Source organism: Mastacembelus armatus, chromosome 18 (assembly GCF_900324485.2).
Source record: "Mastacembelus armatus chromosome 18, fMasArm1.2, whole genome shotgun sequence".
NCBI classification, from domain to species: domain Eukaryota; kingdom Metazoa; phylum Chordata; class Actinopteri; order Synbranchiformes; family Mastacembelidae; genus Mastacembelus; species Mastacembelus armatus.
The window spans coordinates 7,572,828-7,594,066 of NC_046650.1; the positions used below are offsets into that span (position 1 = coordinate 7,572,828).

At 38.3% G+C, this 21,239-nt stretch overlaps 2 protein-coding genes across 3 annotated transcripts in view; one reads left to right on the forward strand and one right to left on the reverse strand.

Moving 5' to 3' along the window:
* Nucleotides 1-12,585, reverse strand: part of LOC113144606 (serine/threonine protein kinase 26) — an 18,316-nt gene extending 5,731 nt beyond the window's left edge. For both annotated transcript variants that reach the window (XM_026330790.1, XM_026330781.1), the window contains exons 1-6: nucleotides 12,305-12,585; nucleotides 3,813-3,881; nucleotides 3,290-3,451; nucleotides 2,865-2,921; nucleotides 2,326-2,434; nucleotides 1,425-1,582 (exon numbers count right to left, since the gene is read on the reverse strand). In XM_026330790.1, the coding sequence (XP_026186575.1) occupies nucleotides 1,425-1,582; nucleotides 2,326-2,434; nucleotides 2,865-2,921; nucleotides 3,290-3,451; nucleotides 3,813-3,881; nucleotides 12,305-12,325 (576 nt within the window). In that variant the 5' untranslated portion in view covers nucleotides 12,326-12,585. The remainder of the gene's footprint in view (nucleotides 1-1,424; nucleotides 1,583-2,325; nucleotides 2,435-2,864; nucleotides 2,922-3,289; nucleotides 3,452-3,812; nucleotides 3,882-12,304) is intronic.
* Nucleotides 12,586-12,983: 398 nt separating this feature from the next.
* Nucleotides 12,984-20,726, forward strand: LOC113125693 (palmitoyltransferase ZDHHC3). Its single transcript, XM_026299321.1, has 9 exons — nucleotides 12,984-13,123; nucleotides 14,027-14,115; nucleotides 14,254-14,327; nucleotides 14,982-15,094; nucleotides 15,222-15,283; nucleotides 15,591-15,711; nucleotides 16,027-16,099; nucleotides 16,346-16,520; nucleotides 16,634-20,726. The coding sequence occupies exons 1-9, from the start codon at nucleotides 12,999-13,001 to the stop codon at nucleotides 16,723-16,725; spliced, it is 924 nt and encodes a 307-aa protein (XP_026155106.1). The 5' UTR covers nucleotides 12,984-12,998; the 3' UTR covers nucleotides 16,726-20,726.
* The last annotated feature ends 513 nt before the right edge of the window (nucleotides 20,727-21,239 follow it).

Below are 21,239 nucleotides of genomic sequence, written 5' to 3' on the forward strand. Positions count from 1 at the left end.
ATGCAAAAATGGCTGTTTGAGTTGTGTGCATTCATTATTAAAGTCCTTTGTTGCGGCAAACTGGTATTTCTATTTGAGACAGTTGCTCTGTTTGTGAGATATACTAGACAAAAGAGGGAATCTCCTCTAAAATGAAAACATGTCAACACTCCAAGTTTAGGGTTATCATCAGAGACAGATTTTTAAAAGTGAATAACCTCTATATGTCTTAATGCCATGTCTTATTAGAAACCATTTATCAGACCAATAGGGGTGTTTCTATTGAATGTAAATAAATATTAAAATACAGTGAAAATAATGCAAATGATCTCAAAACCAGATACAACAAATCCACATGGCTGAGGTTGCTATGGGAATACGCAAACACAGAGCACCATGTAAAGGCAGCAGCCAATAAACTTTTTAGGCCAGATGAGTTTTAAAGAACCAGGACACTAAATGCTACAGTGCAGCTTCACCACCCTCACCCAAACACAAAACAAAAAGCTGGGATCACAAACGAGGCCCAGTACATCTGAGGAACAGGAACATGTTACATAGTCTGGCTTAGTTGCTATTATAGTGCATGTGTTGGGTGTATTTGGTAAAATGTGTTATGTGTCTATAAAGGCGTACCACTGAATGAACATGGCTGCCGTCAGAAGCAGCCAGATAAGGATCAGGGAGGCTCCAACTTGATCAGGGGCAGTAAAATAATCATACTGAAAGCACACACCTCTTAAGGATCATTTAGACAAGTAATCGGGTGCAAAAAGCCTCGATTTGGACCAAGCACCCACAACCATGGGCCCAAAATTGGCCATAACATCATCTAGCATGCAGCCAGCCTTATAGGGTAACTATTTAGCCGTGTTCTATTGGCAGAATATTATAAGACGAATATGTAATATTTGACTGTTATCTCTGTCATGCCCTTGTTCAGAGTTTTTATAGAATTTTATAGCTCAAGATCATAAATTTGCCTTGATGACTGGAAACCAGCCATAGAAACATAACAGGACAATATAACATCAAGCACTCATATAAAACTATATTACAGATCTGGTAATAATGTTATGATGATAATTTAAGAACCGAGAAAAAACAGAAATAAAAACAGAGACAATAAAGGAAATAAAGGCTCAGGATGGTCAGGTCCTGAATAAGGCTCTTTCTACAACAGCTTGTAACCTCACAAAATAATGCAGGTAGCTATAATGCTGACTTTGGAAATAACACTAGGTTACAGTAGTACTGTCAGTAACTAGTTAGTCAGGCATGATATCTTTAGGAAACAGCGTGTTTGCTATTTTCTGATAAGTGTTTACAATTACTTTGTTTAAAAAAAGAACAGAAACAAACCATGGCCTCCAAAACACTTTAAAAGTTGCTGATGACTGTGCTTATTGAAAGCCTGAATGCAGTAATATAAACATGTGTCTGACCTTTGAGTCGTAGGCGGACTGCTGGATGACCTCGGGAGCCATCCAGAACGGCGTTCCCACGAAGGTTTCCCTCTTGATCTGCGTGTCCGTCAGCTGACCGGCCACTCCGAAGTCTGCCAGCTTCACCTGACCATGCTCTGACAGCAGGACGTTGGCAGCTACAGAGAATTATTATCATTACTAATAGTAGCAATGGTAGTCTGATTAATCAGGGTTTGGTTTGGTCGAGTTATTTTTTTAAAAACATGTTGTTCCATATACTTTCAGTTTCAGCAATGGCCATTATGCATATACAGTATGAAACAGAAGTTAAGAGAGAAAAGAAAAAAAGAGAAGGGAGAAATAAAAAGACTTTGTATCTGAACTGCACTGTGCGTATATTTATATCCACAGGAAGTGGCAGAGATATATACAGTATATGGTCTGAATATACAAATGACCTGTAATCTTGTTTTCAGCCTTGTCATTCTCGTTTTCTTCAGTCAGATTTGTGGTTCACCAGTGTCTATTTTGACACCACAACTCAACGAAGCCAAAGTCAGAAATTATACACATCCTGACTTTAAATGTAGAAGTCTAAATGGCCCTTGTGGCAGAGAAATCATAGAGGCAGACGATGAATAAGTGCTGCCCATGTGATCATCCTTTTTAAATGTCAAAATGACTAAATAGATTGGAAGAACTGCTACTCAACATGTGAAAACTGTTAAATAATGTCCTCTGTAGCTCTGAGGAGACTATTAATTACCTAAAGTACTACCACTATTTCTACTATTTCCACTATTTCCACTATTTCTAATGACCACTTCTGCTTAAATATCCATCTAATCCCCCAGTTCAAAACCAGCTGATCTCCACATCAAGGGGAGCAGGGAGCAGTAGTGTTTAATCCCATCCATACCTTTGATATCTCTGTGGATCTTCTTCTCAGAGTGCAGGTAGTCGAGACCTTTCAGGATCTCCTTCAGCATGGTGGCAATTTGAGACTCATCAAACGGACCTGCCCGCAGCTGCTCATACAAACACACACACAGACACACAAGGTGATGACTGAGGCGTAAAACACTCACTGATATGGTGAAGGTTATATGCAGGAACTCAAACAGGCCCTGTTCAGCTGCATTCAACACAAGACTCAACACAGAAAATTAGGCAACCAAAGGAAGCACTGTGGTGTGTTTTTAGATAAACCGTTCGTTACTTTAATTTCCATTTCAGACTTTTTTTTATTATTTGTCCTGAACTACTGCTTGGATCCACAATCTCCCCCCCAGAAAAACAATATGACCATGAAAGAATCGTTGAATAAACTGAAAGCACAAACTCTGTCACTTTCTTGCCACTTGAAGGTTCAAACCTATTTTCCCAGTATAAAGAAATAAAGCACTTTTTTTTTTACTGAATTAAATAAATCCTGTTGAAATCGTCTTTAACACTCACCAAGTCCAGCGCTGAACCACCACCAAGATACTCCATGATGATCCATAGTTTAGTGCCCTGAAAGACATAGAATACATTTCTGAAATTGACAGAACACAATAATAAAAATAATAGATCACTTTTCGTGTTCTGGTATTAAAGGTATGTTACAGTACATAACATACACAAGCATCAGTATCATCCTTAAATTAAAAAATACTGTGCTGATTGTGACCACCAGTAGTTTTTAATGAATGGTAAATCATTTTGTTATTAAGTCGGGACTGATGATGACTGACATTTGGTGGCAGTATTGCCACAGAAGCATAACAATATAACATGTAAGGCAGCAAAGAAGACCTCAAGAACATTTAGTCCGTGCAGCAAATTTCTCTCTACCTGTGACAAAGATCAACTTGACAGAGTGAAAATGTGGACTCTTTTACCTTCAGGTAGGAGCCGTAGTATTTGGTGATGTATGGACTGTCGCACTGACTGAGCACTGTGATCTCCTGCTGGATGTCCTCAATCTCATCCTCAGCCTCCTCCAGATCAATGGTCTTTATGGCAACAACACTCTGAGTACGATTATCGATACCTTTAAACACCTGCAGGAGTAAGAACATAAAACCTAATGAAGTCGTGGTCACAGATGGTCGAAAGCAGAACGGTGAGAATAGAGTATATTTAAAAAAATAAAAATCAATAACAGGACAGACAAAATAAGTTAAAGAAAGGTTATAATAGCAGATGCAGAAACAAAATGTATTAGACAAGAGAACACAAATGAAAGATTAAAGAGGATGACGGGAGAAAACTAGACAGAAAAAGAAAGTAAAGGAAGGAAAAGAATTAAGGAAAAGATATTTTTAAAAAACTGTTGTGCTGACTTGAATAAATACAGCAATAATGCTAATGCTCAATGAGATTTGAGAACAAAAATTAATTTTAAGAACTACACACACTCACCTCTCCAAAAGATCCCTTTCCAATCCGATCCAATTTGGTAAACAACTCCTCTGGATCAATCTGAGAACTCTGAAAGGACAGAAAGAAAATGGATTAAAATATAATCAGGGTGGGTTAGGATAGTAGTTTTTCAAAACTTTGACTTGATAGTAAAATGATTCTTCAAAAATTCCAAGTCTGTATATATGCAGTAAACATAATGTGTGATTAATTATATTAGTAATTCTGAATTTAAAAATGAAAAGTACATTTTTTGGGTAAAACCTGTTTTTAAATGATTATGTGCAAACTGTTCTATATTCCCAGTGACTCTTATTTCCTCACACACAGGTTTTTACAACATGACAGATATGTTGTCATTATACAGCACAACACAAAGCCACAAAACACACACACACACACACACACACACGCACACACACAAAATTCAGAAGGAAACAAGCATGACAGTTGAAGATAACAGGAACTGAACACACAGCTGCCTGACCCCACACACACACAAACACACAAAATCACACAAACACACACACACACACACACACACACTCTCTGAGGGTTTCCACTGACATGCATTTCCTAAACACTGTTACTGCTGTGGTTGTAAAACTCAAAATGCAGCACTTTTACTGGAATCAACACCACCATCAGGAGCGTATAAATGTCACTTTTTCCACTTTGTGCTTTTCAATAAAAACAATTATGCCCAATTTAAAATATGGTGGTTATTAAAAGGTATTAATTATCCGTGGTGTTAAAATAAAGGCATTGGCAGTGAAGTGACAGTTGTTTTTTGTAAGCTTATTCCTGAGGGTGACTCCAGGAAAACTGCCACAAGATCATGAGAAGAGTTCTTCCTCTGGGTAGCATAGATATGCTCAACACATATTTCTTTTTTCACGGAAATGTATGTTTTGGTCTCATGGTCACAGCCCAGGAGAAGTCAAGGGATCATCATAAAACAAGGGAATCGAACCTCTGGATGAACCAAAATAAAGATACCAGCTTTACAATCTTTAGACTGGCTGCTAGTGGAAGAGCTTAAATTATTCTCACACTAGCCAGAAACCAGAAAGTTAAACCATGATTGCATATTTGTTTGGTTTGTTTTGGTTTTTCACTGCAGTAAAGTAGCTTCTCTCCCTGTCACTACAAACTGTGGGGAGTTTTAGTGTTTCAATAATAGCCATCACGACCTCAACACTCACTCAGAGCACAGACATCATATACAAGACATATACACAGACTATGACACACACACAAATTTGTGTTCTTAGAGAAATTACATGGAAGAACATTTAATAAACACGAGCACATAAGTGGATGATATTCCTATGATACTGGTTGAGTTTCCTCCCTGAACTAAAAAAAGGAACAGCCAAAACACACACACACACACACACACGCACACACACGCACACACGCACACACACGCACACACACGCACACACGGTGCCCACAGTGCTGCCACACCCTGTCAGTAAATACAGTGGTTAGTGTCTAATGATACTTTTAGCTTGGTAGAGAAACATGAAGTAAAAACAGATTGGAACAAGTAGAGATGAGAGACAGTGCCTACATAGAAGAGGACAGACATAAAATATAACACAGTAACATAAGAATCAATGTGTAACTTGTACAATAATGTCCCTTACAATGCTGGTATCATACACCCCATATATATAATATATAAATAAATATAAATAACCATAATGAGAAAGCATAACTTCAGTTGGGGGACACTGTCTAACCTAAACATTTTAATAGCTTGTCTGCCAAAATAGATCTTTGACTCTGGGGTAAATTCCCTTACACATAAAATTCTGTACTCTAGTTATTTTTAGCCATGGCTAGAGAAAAGGTAGTGTCCCTACCACACCAGTGAATGGACCAAGAAAAAATTCAGTTCATAGATTCATGTTCTCCACGGAATCAACCATAGTAAGTTTGGTTTTCTAGCACAGGTTATCCCTGAATTTGACGAACATTTTAGTTTATGACCAAATACCTGCAGAAGTAATACCATTCACTTTCTACTAAGAAAATGTTAGCATGTTAACATGCTGCACTAATGTGGCCAGGATGGTCATTGTGAGCACTGATCTTAAACTAATGAGAACAGACACTTAGTAAGACAACATGTTCACAGTTCAGGCTTGTACTAAGCATTTACAACATCAGGACCAATACCTAAACCAATATGATACAGATGCTGAGCATAATCTAATTTTCCATAAGACACTTCTTTCCTCAAAGTTCACCAATTGCATCTTTGTTCGCTTTCCCCTGTCCTGTCTTCTTGGACCACTGTGTAGGCATCTCCCTTAATTTCCTGGTTACAAGACAACATACCGTGCATCTTTAATCACTGCTTTAAGTGTACAGAGTTTAGTGACATTGTGCAATTCCTAGCAGATATCAGTCACCATCACACAGCTATTAAAAACACCTATGGGTATACATGGATGTGAATATTGTGCTGTTTTCTGTGTGTATCATACTGTGTCATTCTGAGAAAACGTAACACTGCCATTCAAAAGTTTGGGACACACCTCCATTGAAATTTAGGCAGTGTAATGTCTGAGCGTAGGCTTATTGCTAAATAAATAAATAAAGATTATAGCTTGATGGGGTTTAAGTGTAGAGACTGTGCTGTTGTGGCTTTGGGTCTGCCAGACGTCCTGTCAGTTTCCTCCAGTCTTCAAGTGCCTTTCGATGATGTAGCAAACTTGACTCACCGAGACCTCGGCTTTCTTTGCAGTTTCTCTAAAAGACCGGGTAATGATGGTCTGTTTGTCTTCCTTCCTTTCCCTCGCTATTATGAGAGCAATATACTACCTGCTGCAGAACAGCAAATATTTCTGTACAAATATTTCTTAAGAGGTTGCAGTAATACAGTCTCTCTTCCAATACTGCTTTTCTACAGACAGAGGATAAACAACAAATGTTGGGACAACTGTAGGACTTGTTAGAATCAACTTTCAAGGCTCCATTTACTTCTATTGCTGAAGAACAGCTCAAAGTTGTTAACCCATCACTTCTTTCCTGGAAAGGCCTTTTTGTATAACTTAAATGTTTTTGGTGATCCAAGTCCACCTCTAGCAGTTTTCCACTTACCTTTGTGCCACTTCTGGTTACTTGAACTGAATAAATTTCAAGCTTGGAAAAATAGAGGTGTGTCCAAACCTGTAACTGGTAGTGTACCTCTTAAGAAGGAATAAGGAAGTGCAAAAATGATTTCTGAAAAGCAAATAAAATGTAATAATATAATAAATATAGGGCTTCCTCCCAAGGGCCAAGAGACTGGGGACTCTTAACCTACTTGGATGCATTCAAATAAAATAAATAAATAATTTTAGATTGTCAGCTCTAAAATTGAATATCTTGTCAACAAAAAACAAAATGCTGCTCTTATGCTCTTATGAGAAATATACTTATATTTCTCCCACACAAAACCAACCTAAAGGATGTCAAAGTTATTGGTTGTAAGTGCTGTCCAGACACAAACATGTGTTTAATGACATTGCCAGAAGTAAAAAGAAGAAGTAAACATTACGTCTTCTTAGTTTATCACACTAAAACCTGCTGTAAAACCCAGAATTCTCATTTAAACACAAAAAGTGATGGTAAAGTTGATTCACCTTCACTTAATGCCTGCAACACTAATTCCTAAAAACCTAAGATCCATTTCTGAAATGCACATATTTGTGTAGACTGTTATTGGCATAGACTGTGTCATAATTGGCACAGTCAGGCCAGAAAGAAATGTTAGAAATATCTACAGAGTGGAAACAAACTAGTTATACCAACATAGGCAAAAAGGTTACGCTCAGTCGAAAAGTCACATGTGCGATTTCTGCCATGATAAATTCTGGTAAGTGCTTCCATTATTTATTTGAAATAATTTACTAAAAAATTCTTTTCATGAATCAAACAGGGCTGTATTGAACTGAATCAAATTAGGGTATTATAAAAGGAACATCATAGCAGATTTAGACTCTCTAAGAAGCACTGATGTACTTTTCCTGCAAAAATGATTAGAAATCCTTCACTGGATTAACCAGGTTGGTATTGGTTTGCAGTATAAATACTGACATAAACAGAAAAAAATAAACAACAGAGACTCCACTTGCAAGAGTGGTTATATAAATCTGAGAGGCTACACTTTGACCTTTCTCTCTCAGCATGGTGAAAAAAAAGAGGGAAAGTTAAAGATTCAAAACAGGCTCAATCATTACTGACCATACGGGTTGTTCTGTTACTGTACAGAAATTCTGCAGCCACTTCTGCATTTAATGACAGAGAGGTGCAAAACGATCATGTAAAACTGCCATGCTGCACAGTCAGAAACCTGTTCTAGTTAATGTTTCACCCCAGATCAAATAATGTTTAAACCACGGTCTGGGAATTTTTACTTTACCTCATCAGTTACAGGCATTTGAAGAGAATTACACAAATGCAAACAAACCTACTTTCCAGATTAAAAAAAAAAGGTGCTGTCATGTCAACAATAGCTAACCCAAGACACCAAAGTCTGCTTAGATCATGTCATGCATGCCGATATGACCATTGTACTGTAAATCTCCCAGCTTTAAATGTGTTGTGTTCGAGGAAACAAAATGATTAAATAACTGCCCTTTAGATTAGAAGTATACAGCCTGCTGATAAACTGTTCATTCACTGTCAGTGCTCTACACTCGGAAGTAAATGGCATGTGTACGTCCCTTACTTCACTTTCACCCACATCTAACAACTGCATGATTGTTGTATTAAAGACAATAGCTGCTGCAGTTAATGATGCATTTGTTGAAAATTTTCAGGATTACTGTCTACTGCTAAGACATCACAATTTCCCAGAGCTGATGATGTTAAAGGACTTGCTTTGCCTAACAAACTAAAAATAACCGACAAATGAATATGTGTTGACTGACTAATCGTATTAGCAATGTTACTGACATTTTTCCTAGAAAAAAAACAAAACAGTCTGGCAGTATCTAAACCCTGACTCTTAGACTTACCTACGACTAACAAAATGACATATAAACCTAGGAGCTCGAACACAGGCATCATGCTGGAAAACACACAGCTGATAATGTACCTTAAATATAAACATTCAAATACTAATTAAAATAACATTAAAAAGGGGAAGTTGTATGACTGCATAAACCACTGCGGTTCTTTGGTGCAGCTCAAGCGTCAGCTGTGTGTGAATGAACCATAAGATCATTTTAAAATCACATGAATTCTCTTCTGAAATCACTGCCACACCTAATAGCGAGTTAATTTCTTGCTATTGTGTAGGACTGGCATCCCACACAAATCAGGTGGTTTTTGGAGGAATATCATACGCATACCAGGTATTATACATACACATGATTACAGCAGCTTGTGCATTCAACACCCACTGTCAGTTTAGCTGTTTTTTGTCTATATTGTTTCAGTAATTTTTACCATCTGTTGAGGATCATCTGTGAACAAAAATCATTTTAAGATGTTTGCTCAGGCTAAAAGCAAGATCTTAAGTCAGGCATCTTTCTATTTCTTTGTCTAGTCTCTTCAATGTTCCCAAGGCGCACTGAAGCACATTTTATATCACATTACACTGAGTTTAAATGAGAATGAAGAATAAATATCCCATGAGCAGCTGTAAAGAGAAACTGCCTCTAACCAGACACACACACCTTAGTTTCACAAGTGTGAGGGTGATAAGGGAAGTGCTGGTGTAGATTCAGGTCAAAGCTTTGCTGAGAGAAAGAGAAAAGAAAAGGATGCACTGGGTTTGGGAGGTCATTGAACTCTGCCTGGTCCATCTAACATGCAAACATTCAGCTGCCCAGGAAAACTTGGACAAGGCTATGGAAACTCTGGATGTGAGTTACCAAGTGCAAGAGAGTGGGGGAGACGCATGCTTTTTACTAAGTGGTGTCCAAATATCCAAACACAAAAACTGTGTGTGATTTAGAGGCCTAAGGTCACATCTGCTGGAGGAGGAAGTACAAACAGAGTGTTCTCAAAAATGACCTTCGCAGAGGCGCATCATGTGAAAACCTCACCACTCTTACATTTCCTGTTTCTTATAAAACTCAGCTCAACATCATGACATGGCCTACTGACTCACACTACATGAGAAATTTATTCAAAACTCAAAAATACAGTCAAAGTGAATGTTTTTTGTAATCTGATTTACAAGTAGTCTTGGGGATGTTTGTCATCCACTTTGAATTTGTCAAACAACAACTGCACCAATACTTTTTATTCACTATAACAACAGAAGCCATATTCTCAAGTTAAAAAGGCAGTTTTGCACTTAAAGCTACAGATACACAACCCAATACAAGATCATAGTCGGTTATTTACCAGTTCTGGTCTAGCAAAAACCTGAATGTAAACAAACCGAATAGAGGAAGAGAGGCGAGAAAAAATGTTCTACTGCGTTTACGCTACAGGAAAACTGACTCACCCTCCATAATCAAAACTTAGAAGCACTTAGCTGGCAGCAGCTGATAATTTCTCACCCAGAAACACCCAGATGTTTCATTCCAGTTTCAGTCTAGTGCAGCCTGTGATTATGTCATGACAGGACGCCTGAGTGTGAGAAGTGGAGCTCTGAAAAGGTGCAGTCATAAAAATTACAGAGAGCGGTAGACAAAGACTTTCCCTAGTGTTTGATCAGGGCCTTCTCTGTGGACATGCCTGCAGATGGTTTCCTCGCCACACTCAAGACAACCTATGCTTGTACCAGAGCAGAGAATCAGGCTGATTTACTGCAGGATAGTTCAACACAAGGCTGCGACAAAGTTATGCTGAGACTGAAGAATTAATCCCCTGCAGGAGTTACAGTTTATAGAGACAGAAAGTCCTTTCTTTTCTGTTTTAATTCAATAAGAGAGGGTCATAGGTCAGCTGAAAAGCATCAACTCTAAAGCCTGTAGGGATTCAGCATCTTGCTAAAAAAAGTAACAGTCTGAACTCCTTTTCCTCTACTTTCATCAAAGATTTCTTTTTTATGATTACATCACGTCCTAACTCTACTCAATTCTCCTCTAAATTAGTGCAATGTTTCCATAATCTGCCCTTCACAAACTCGTCTCCACAGACGAAGGAGACCAAACTGGAGAAGCTGCAAAAGCAAAATTTTTGCGTTCCTTATTCTTAAATGACTCAAAACAACAAAAGCTGCTTTTTCATTTGCTGTTGACTGACAATCGATTCATCAACTAATCACTGCAGCTCTAGTGAAGAATTACTTGGTTCCAAAGGTGCGAAATTTGACAAACTCTGACACTCAAACGCATTATCAACTTATTTATCTCAGAGGTTTAGCCATAACGGTTATCACCTTTGTTGGTTATGTTAGCAAATACTGAAAGTCAGCCTAAGTCAGCTGAGAAACTTAATGTAACATTTTTTTTGTTAGTCAACTAAGTTTTTTCCACATTACTCAACACATCCCACTATGCCTCATCAGTATTCCTGGCAGGTACAACAAATATTTGTGTCAGTCTCGGTGCTGCAGTAGCTGCTGGCCGGTGTCAGGTGTGTGTTGTTTTAACAGGCCCATGACATCACTTCCTCCACTCCCAGCTGGGACGAACAGACCAGGCAGAGCAATCGAGCGAGCTGACAGCCAGTCCCACAGGTAGACACACCTGAGAGCCGGCTGAACAGGAGGCCAGCTTGAAGTCACCTTACACGCCTTGTTAAGCGTCAGGAACACAGTCGAGCCACTGCTCTACTAAGAATAGACCACAAAAAGTGTAATCCTACAATGCTGATGTTATGTAAATCTGACACTAAACTGAGTACATGGTGTGAAATATCCTGAAGTACCAGCAGAGGAGGCCCTATAAAAGACATTACTCAATGCTAAGTCACTGTTGAGCAACAAAGACACAATGCAGGTCAAAGTCAGAGCATAATAGGGATGTCATAGATGTACAGAAACACAAGTACTTTGTGAGCACAGAACTATTATAGGCCATATCCTGAAATAAATAAAGATTAAAAGATCAAATAAGCTTTCAAACAGAAAGAGAATATTACATTCTCTTTTATATATATATATAAAAATCTCCCTTCTCACCCCTATGGGTGGTGTGTGTGTCTTCCTCAATCTCGAGTCCTCTAAATCGATCTAGATCTAGATCACTCTAAACTCAGTTTGAAATATCAAGCTGTGCAAGAATATTTCAAAGTTGAAATCCAATATAAAGCAGCACAGAACCTGTTAAAAACCACTTTATAGTAACAAAAAGAGCTACAAAAGGAACAATGCAGACATTTTGTCTTTCATTTTGAGTGCAGGTATAGCTGTTTGAATAAACAGCCTGACAGGTTTGAATGTAATATAAACACCAGGTAAGAAGTTTTAAAATATATAGGAAACGACCTGTAGCTGCACAGTGCACCATCCTCTGTCGATAAACTGTTTACACCGCCGACTAAAACAATGAAAATGCTTCCAAATCTACCACCGCGTCCACCTTTGCGCTCACCTGCATACCAGGAACTTCCATGGTTACTTCGAAGTATGAACGCCCTTTTCCTCCTCCAGGTTTCTGTGTTTTTCTCCTTCTGCTGCTGCTTCCTCGGGTCTGGCTTTCTTTTAACTCACTCTTCGACTTTCACTCACGGAGCAGTCCCCAAAAACAGTTTCCAATGCGAAGTAAACTATATCCAACATAAAAGGCTGTTTGTGTGTTGAGAGGAGCAGCGGTAGGAAAGAAATAACAAACTACAAACAAACGCGCACACACACGCGCGCGCACACACGTCCTGAGAGTCAACGAGGATGACGACGAGCTGGTACTGCCTACTTCAAGGGAGGAGCGACTGTGTTATACATGAGGACCTCTACCGCCGCCTGGTGTTATTAATGGTGTCACTGTTTTATCACTATCTATCTATCTATCTATCTATCTATCTATCTATCTATCTATCTATGCTATAATGTATACTACAGAATAACAGATTTTTGGACTCAAATTGTGATGTTAAAGCATCAGAGAGAAACCGAGAATAAAATACTAAAATACTAATAATCATTTATGCTGATATTTATTTATGTTATTTGTGGGAGCTAGTCCTGTAAAACCGAGAGTATTTTTTCCAATTGTCAGTAAAGGGCTCATCGGGTTTCGGTCTGACGTCACACGGAAGCAGGGACCAGGGGGCGGAGCCCGGTAGAAGATGGCGTCTCTTTGCTGTAGGCGAGACCCCTGTGGGGTTATCTGTCTGATTTTAACTTATTTCAGCGTGTTTTATGCGGACTATGTGGTCATACAGTATGTCCTCATCCCCACCTACTCTGGCAGGTCAGTATTTTTTGTTTTTATGGCGTTTAAACCCTTCAAGAGCCGACACGGCGCCTGCTTACCCGCGCTGTCTCCATTCATTTGACAGCAGACAGGTCTCAGCATCCTCACGTCTTTTCTCTATGGGACCGATACAAACCCTGTTTTTCTGACAGGGCAGTGTATTTAAATGTACTGAGGATGATGTTTGTAACCGCTTTGTATTGAGACGAGACTAGATAACAAGGGGCTTTTGTTTGTTTACGAGCTGGGGCGCTTGACCCGCACCAAAACAGTAAGTCAACTGTTCGGTTGCTGTCAGGTTTCTTAATCATTTTCTCTTAGACTGACATCTCATTCAGAAATCTAGCAATTTAATGTTGCCCTGCGTACCGGCAATAGATCATATCTGTTTTTAAAAAACTAAGATACTTATTTTCAATTCGGCTATATTCAAAACACGGGACTCTTTTCAATATCAAAGTATAACTTTATATGAAATTATTTGACATTACTTCTTAAGCCTTTCAAAATAAAGTGATTGGCAGTGGGGGTATTCTGATCACAAACTAAACATTGGTCCGTGATAGAAATCACAAATTCAATACATTTGATAAAAGAGATAAAGCACAGTAAGCATTACATAGTTTATATTTATAGTACATTTTCCAGTTTTTCATCATTAACTTATGGTTTTAAGTTTTATCAGTGTTTTATGTAGCCTGTTTGGTTGTCACCTTACAGTCTCTGGTCATTGCATTTATTATTTATTAAACTTCAGGTATGTATGTACTGTATATTTTCTTTATATGGATAAATAGGGCTCTTTGAAAAAAGGCGATACTAATTGGCTCCGGATGATAAAAGTAATGTTTTAGGGGTTAATAAACAGGGTAAAAATCTCCTTTTCTAACTCTCTGATAGTGTGTGGTGTACTCTACATGGATCAGTGTTCAACCTGATCCTACTGCTGCTGCTGGCCTGCCACTCCAAAGCTGTTTTCTCAGATCCTGGTAGGTGAAGTGTTAAGATTGATTTTGCCATTTCAGGTTAATAGGTCAATGGAGAAATGGGGGTAATTACACATGGATAAAAATAAACAACAACAAACATGTGCTTTATTTAACATGCTTGTGTGGGTTCTTGTTCAGGTATGGTACCTCTTCCTGACACAGCCATAGACTTCTCAGACCTTCGCTCACAGTCATCTCGGATGAATGAACGGGTGAGTCACACAGTTAACAAAGGTAGCAGTTTTCTGTTGATCTTTCCAATCTGAAACCTTTTTCTTACTGATTTCAGAAAGTTTAGCCCTTAATTCTACTGCTCATTTGAGTATTATTTTTTTTAATTCATTGATATGATTTTCTTTATATTTTAAAATATCTTCAGCTGGTTTAGGTTGACGTGATTCTTCCACTTTGGAGGCTGTGAAGTTTGTTTTTTGGCATGACAAACTCGACATTATTGTTGGCAGCTCAGAAAAGAGATAAAAGAAGTAGACAGAGAGATTATGGCCTCTGTCTGATTATAACTGTGTTATCAACAACTATGTGTTTATCTCAGGGTTACTATGTATTTACATCTTAACATCTGTGCTTACTGTATGTCTGCTGTGGGCCTTGTTATTATATACCTAGATTACTGGTGTCTCTTAAATTGTGTTTTCTCATTGCTACTGAATATTGTATGTCAAGTGTAGGAATGAAGGGTGATCAAAATCTAAAACTTAAACAGAAAATTCTTAATATATGTCAATATATATATGTTGTAAAAATACAAGTTAATGGTGTTTTTTTAAGTTTCACCGTATGTAGCTGTTTAGTAGTGAGTTGCTATTAGGGGCTAAGCCATCAGACTATGACTTCCTCCTTTTCAGGGCTGTGAAGGTTGGACAGTCTGCAGTCGCTGTGAAACCTACAGACCACCCAGAGCACATCACTGCCGCGTCTGCCAGAGGTGTATACGCCGCATGGACCATCACTGTCCCTGGTGAGTAAAGGCCAACCATCCATCTAACCAGCTTGTTTATTTAATCAGTGTCTCTTCTTTTCATCTCCTGTATCTCAGATTTTTTTGCTCCCCCTCCATCCATCACCCCATCTCCTCCTTTTTTTAGGATCAACAACTGTGTCGGGGAGCTGAACCAGAAGTATTTCATCCAGTTTCTCTTCTACACTGGTGAGTCCATACAGAAGCACCTCATCACCTGTACGTGCATGGTGCCTATAAAAAGCTCACGGTACAAACACATTCAATTACATTTTTCATGTTTTATCGGATTGAAGATTACATTTAGCGCAGCTGCTGCTAAAGTCTGACCACCTCAGACATTTAATGTATTGCTTCTACCAGTATCCCAGCCCTTAGTGTATGAGCTGCTTTAAAAATGCTTTCTCTACACTTTGAAAGCTGCACTACTGTATGACTGCTACAGCTCAAGGTAACGTTATTGACCTTGTCATTGTGATTCTGTCTGTGTGTGCAGGCATGGCCAGTCTGTACTCCATGGTGCTGGTGGCGACGGCCTGGGTGTGGAGAATAAGGAACGAGAGAGAAGGTGATGTGGAGAAAGAAGGAGAGGAGGCGCCCAGCAAACACTTGATAGTGTGAGTGTAAGAACCACAAAGCGCAGAAAGAGAAAATGTGAAAACAGGGCTTTTCTTGGTCACTCACACACTGTTCTGGTATAGCTTTGAGAGGGTTCTTGCACAACCCGGAGCAAGTTCTCATCTGACACCCATTCACATTCATTGACTTTAGAATCAACCATGTTGCCACTACAATTTGCATTTCTGTCTGATCAAACCTTTAGTGTGTTTACATTCACAGTGAATAGGTATTTTTGTATTAACTGTTTTTATTAGGCTGCTCACTAGATACTTATTTTCTAGTTTCTCTATTGTTTTCTCTCTTTTTGTCAGTGCTCACTACATCATCCTCCTGGTGGAGTCGGTGTTGTTTGGTGTGTTTGTCATGGTCATCTTCTATGATCAGGTATTTACATACACACACATATTTTTACTGTTTTTTTTATTTTTAAGGAGACTCACTGACATAATAGACATAAAGCATTCTCTAGCCCCTTAACACCAACCTCAACCATAAGAAATAAATATATAATTCCAGCCCTAACCCCAGACCTGACCCAACCTGATCCTGCGTGTTTCACCCACTGCTCCCTTCACATACATATGTACATATGTGATTTATTTAGCCGAAATCTTATTGTCTCTGTCACAGTTGGTCTCCATAATCACAGATGAGACTCCGATAGAGCAGATGAAAAACAGGCTGATGATCAAGGACAGAGGCTCTTCATCTTCATCCTCTTCATCGTCCTCCTCGCGGCTGCCTCACCAGCCCACGCATACCCGCAAGCCAAAGCTGGCTCTGCTGCGGGAGGTCTTTGGCAGAGGTGGGTTAGTGTTCGTCATCTGCATTTTCTACTCTAGCTGCAAAAGTGGGCTGCTGATGACTGCTCTCATGAACGAATTTTTTTTTTTTTTTTTTTTTAATGTGTGTGTCCAGGTTCAGTCATTTGCTGGCTTCTTCCTCTGCACTCGAGCCCACCATCCGTCGGCGGCATCATCTACTCTGCCCTGCCCGACTATGACGTCTGAACCTTGTGAGAGGAGACGACGAATGGATAACGAAGGTTGCGTGTGTGTGCGTGTGTGTGCGTGTGTGTGTGTGTGTGTGTGTGTGTGTGTGTGTGTTTATGTGTGAGATTGAATTTTCTGCTGCACTATGATGTCTTATCTTTGGACCTGGGAGGTGAAGAAGGAAGGAGGACCAAGGCTGACACTGGGGATGTATGTAGCATGTTTGTGAAAGACATGAACAAACTAATGAGTGGATGAATAATGCACTGAGTGTGTGTGTGACTTTATCTCCCAGGACCTAAAAAGAACTTTAGCCCCAGACCCCAGACTCATGAAAATGTATTTCCTGTCTTTCCTGTCAAGAAGAAAGAGCACTGATGGTAAACTACCAGCATTCTTTAGTTATTTTAACATATGTGGAGGTTTTAACCCTGTGTGGTCACTGGGGTTTGACTGAGTTTACCGGAGCTTTTAAGGTTATTTCTACACTAAAGCTGCTGTCACCAGATATAATAACAACTTTAAATTTGACCATTTTCATCCTCAGTAGTCTGGATATTCAGATTCCTTACATATGAAGTAACACTGAGACCATCAAGAGATTAGTATAAGTGTCCATGGACACCCTGAGGTGCAGATACACAATACACAATATGCAAAATACTTATCTGTACATGTGAGAGTCAGGGGCCTTATATTACCAAAAATCTTAAAGCTTAAAGTAGCTCCTGACTGGCCGAGGTTGGAGAAACAAAAATAAGGCTTCAGAGACGACATGTCATCCAGCAACTGTGGACACAGGGAGTAAGTGCGTTCAGTTATCAGGGAAATCACCAGTAGGAAAGAACCTGGACCCTAAGTGCCACATCAGGGGTTTATAGTAGTAAGATAAGCTAATATGGTTCCTGATCAGAAGGGCTTTGTTTGAGCTTCTTATCCCCAGCTGAACAATTTCTGACTTAGACCACCATCAGTACACATATCAATCAAACCCCAGTATGTTTTTTATTATGGAGGTTTCAATTTGTAAGTATTTATTCTAACAGATGGCCTGGCACAGAAATTTCCTCTTAACAATTTCTCAGACTTTCATCAGTCTCCTCAAAAGACGACTTAAAGGGGTCTGGGGTCAACTTTGACAGCGAAATGATTTATTTTTGTTCTTCTTTTTTTTCTTTCTTTTTTTAGAGAATCAAAATATGATTGATGTTTTTTTGTGTGTGTGTGTTTCCATTATATTTAATGTCCAAATCAAGCTTTAAATTATTACTAGGGATGCACTGATTGAGGCTGATATTCTATTTATTTATTTTCTTGTTTGTTTTACTGGATCTTAGTGAATTAACAGGTGCAAAACAGGTTAAGCTTTAATATTTGTGAGGTATTTTAATATTACACCCTAAGTGATCTCATTTTAAAAATCATGGACATTGTGTTGCTATAACAGGCTCCGCTTTTCTGGTTCCAGTTACACCAGGATTTAATCCACTTCAGTAACAGGGACAGTAGTTAGTCCTGATACTGATGTTGAGAGATAAGTTCAAAGGTGTTGGCCTGGATTGAGGTGACGTCTCTGTGAAGGCTGGTTTTTCCACACCAGACTTTGTGTTGTCATGATGAAAACACCCCTGGGAAACACTACTTAATGTCCAAAATCAAACAGTTTTTCTCTTACAGTTAATAAGATGGGAAAACTAAGTCTCCTCTAATACTTCTTGTAAATAAACATCCCCAAGGTCATATAGTAATAACAAGAATGGGAAAGTGTTATTGGGAGTTTTCATAAGCAAATGGGAAATGGAGGTAGTTCACAAAGAAATTGTTTTTATGGTTTGTTGAGTTTATTTCCTCATTCCTGTATTTATTGTGAAGCACTAAGAATTACTGTTGACATGCTACTTACTAAACTGTGTGTCACTTACATATTTACATTATTACTACTCACACATATACACAGATATGCATGCACCAACAAACATGAGGACAAAATGTTATTTAAGATATGAAAAAGGGTGGGGGGATCCTGGAAAAAAAACATAAGTATTATTATTTACCATCACTCTTGGAGATGGAAATATTATTTGTGTCATTCGTTCCTCATCAGATCACCAACACACACACACACACAAACACAAACACAAACATGCACAATAAGAATACATAAGTATTCTGCTAAATCTCAGTGAAGGGACAGTTCTTAACTTATTTATTGTTTTTATTCCATGGAGTTAACTCTACCGATAATTGTATTTTCATGTGAATCTGCCTTACTGCACTGGTCTAGGTTTGGATCTGCTGCTTCCTTAATGTGGGTTTTATTGGCTAGTTAGATTAGTCCAGTGTTTCTCAGCTTGGGGGGGTCGAGCTCCTCTGAAGGATCATGTGGCAAATATGAGGGTTCATGAGATGAAAGGAGAAAAAAAACAAAATTCTGCTATACAAATTAGCTTTTAGGTTTCTGACATTTTTTATGTGACACATCAACCAATCTGACCTATAAATATACATGTAGGGTATTTCCCTTATATGATATTTAGAGAACAATATAAAGCAGCAGATGATGGAAATACTGAAGTACAATTAGGATTGAAATTAACCACAACTGATGTTTTATTTTGAAAATCAGTGACACAAAGGCAGCTTTACTCTTCAGTGTGTTATATGTGTGTGTGTGAAGTTATTCTGGATTCTGTGTTTATATGGATCATGTGAATTATCCATTTAAACAGAGTATTTGTGATGCTCCGCAGATGTTTTTCTCAAAAAGAGAATTCATTTCTTAACTTTGAAAAACTTTGTCTTACATCACACAGAGCGGTCCACCTTTTTTAGAATCATTTTACAGAATAACCAATAATAAGACTTGTAAAGCATCTTTAATAAAAAAAACATTATATAATAAATGTTATGCTCTAGAAATGAGGGAGATGTTTGCAGTGGTTATATCAGTGGCATCCAGCCTTGTCAAAAAGTCTAATTTTGAGGACCAGTCACCATTTTTCCCAGGCAGTCACATGATATATTCATTAGTCAACATAGGAAGGTTTACATTTTATACTGATGATGTGCAATTCTCATGGGGGGGAAAGTTACTGAAACCCACCTTTGTTGTTTTCTATCACAGGTTAGATAAAACAAAACAAGCTTTTAAATGTTGGGTATCTGCTGAGATCATAAGGTACACAAGCTTCAGTCTTTCAGTTTGCCTGTGCTTGGGTTTAATATTTTGGTTAAAAAAATTTAAGTTATATTTTGCTTTTCTTTTTGAAAAACCTAGACTCACAAACAAAATTTTACAATAATAATAATAATAAAAAAAAAACATTTAAAGTTGTAAATGTTTTTGTCCAGCTGTGTTGTCTATCAGGGAACTGCTTGTTGCTGCTTTGCTTTGTTGAGAAATGCAGTTAATCTGGATTTACGTCTGTTTTTATATCAGTGCTCATCAGCAGGGAGCGCTTGTTACTGTTTAACCACATTTGTGTGGTTGTCTCCTTCCCACTGATCCACTCAGTTAAAACAAGAACACCCTATTTGTTGATTTACATGACAGAGGGATGTGTGTTCAAACAAAGGGGACCTGAAGTTTCCAATCAGCCACCAGTCAAACACTTGTTTAAATCTTCAGCTCTGCTAAACTGTTGGGCAATTCAGAAACCTGGAGCTTTACTGACCTCTGTGTGCAAACAAAAGACAGTGCATAAACCTGTATTCTTAAGCTCTTTTATTGGCAGAAAGGAAGTTATGCACCTATAAACCAATAAAACCTGAAGAAATCTTCATAGTTCAGCTGAGTTGAGATGCTGGAAAATCTTTATATTTGTTGGGCTGATGTGCTTAAAAGGTTAGTTTGATTCCCTGCAAACAAAGAGTTTAATATCATGTGGTTTCATGATGAACAAGTTTACAACCAGATGATCTTTTATTTATTGTTACTATCCTGAAACCGTGACCTGTGTATTTTTCCTATTGACATGCTGCTGTGGCTTGTTCAGCTGGAAATAAAACAGATGTCTTTTAAATTACTCTGGCTCCTTTGGTCTTTTTTTTTTTTTTTTTTTTTACACGTTTTCTGTTTTAATTTCTCAAGTTTTATTCAAGTTCCATTTCCAAGGATTAATTGACATCTGGATTCACTATTTCAGTGGAAAATCTACTTTATGAGCACAAATGTACAGCATTAGCATTAGCAATGTGAGTTGCTAATGCTAATCGCCATTGACTCACATTGTCTCCAGTAGGTGAGTAGGGACCTACTGACCTATATAAATAGGACAGATGTACGCTGATAACGCCTATTCAATAGTAAGACAACAGTCAACACTTTACACAAACAATAACACAGGTCTCCAGTAAACATAAAATATAAAGTTAATAAGTGTATATTTTACAAAACTAAAACAGATTAATTGGTGTAATAACCCTATACGTAGATAATTTTGTAAAACAATAACACAGGTCTCCAATAAATATAAGATGCAAACCTAGTAAGTGTTTAGTAAAATGAAAAACATAACATCCTCTATATGTAG

Bases quoted from the DNA above. Each gene is read 5' to 3' on its own strand.
- LOC113125693 (XM_026299321.1), top strand. From the start codon at position 12,999: ATGGCGTCTCTTTGCTGTAGGCGAGACCCCTGTGGGGTTATCTGTCTG. The intron at 15,712-16,026 runs GTGAGTGTAAGA...TCTTTTTGTCAG, and splicing joins CCCAGCAAACACTTGATAGT to TGCTCACTACATCATCCTCC. The intron at 16,100-16,345 runs GTATTTACATAC...TCTCTGTCACAG, and splicing joins TGGTCATCTTCTATGATCAG to TTGGTCTCCATAATCACAGA.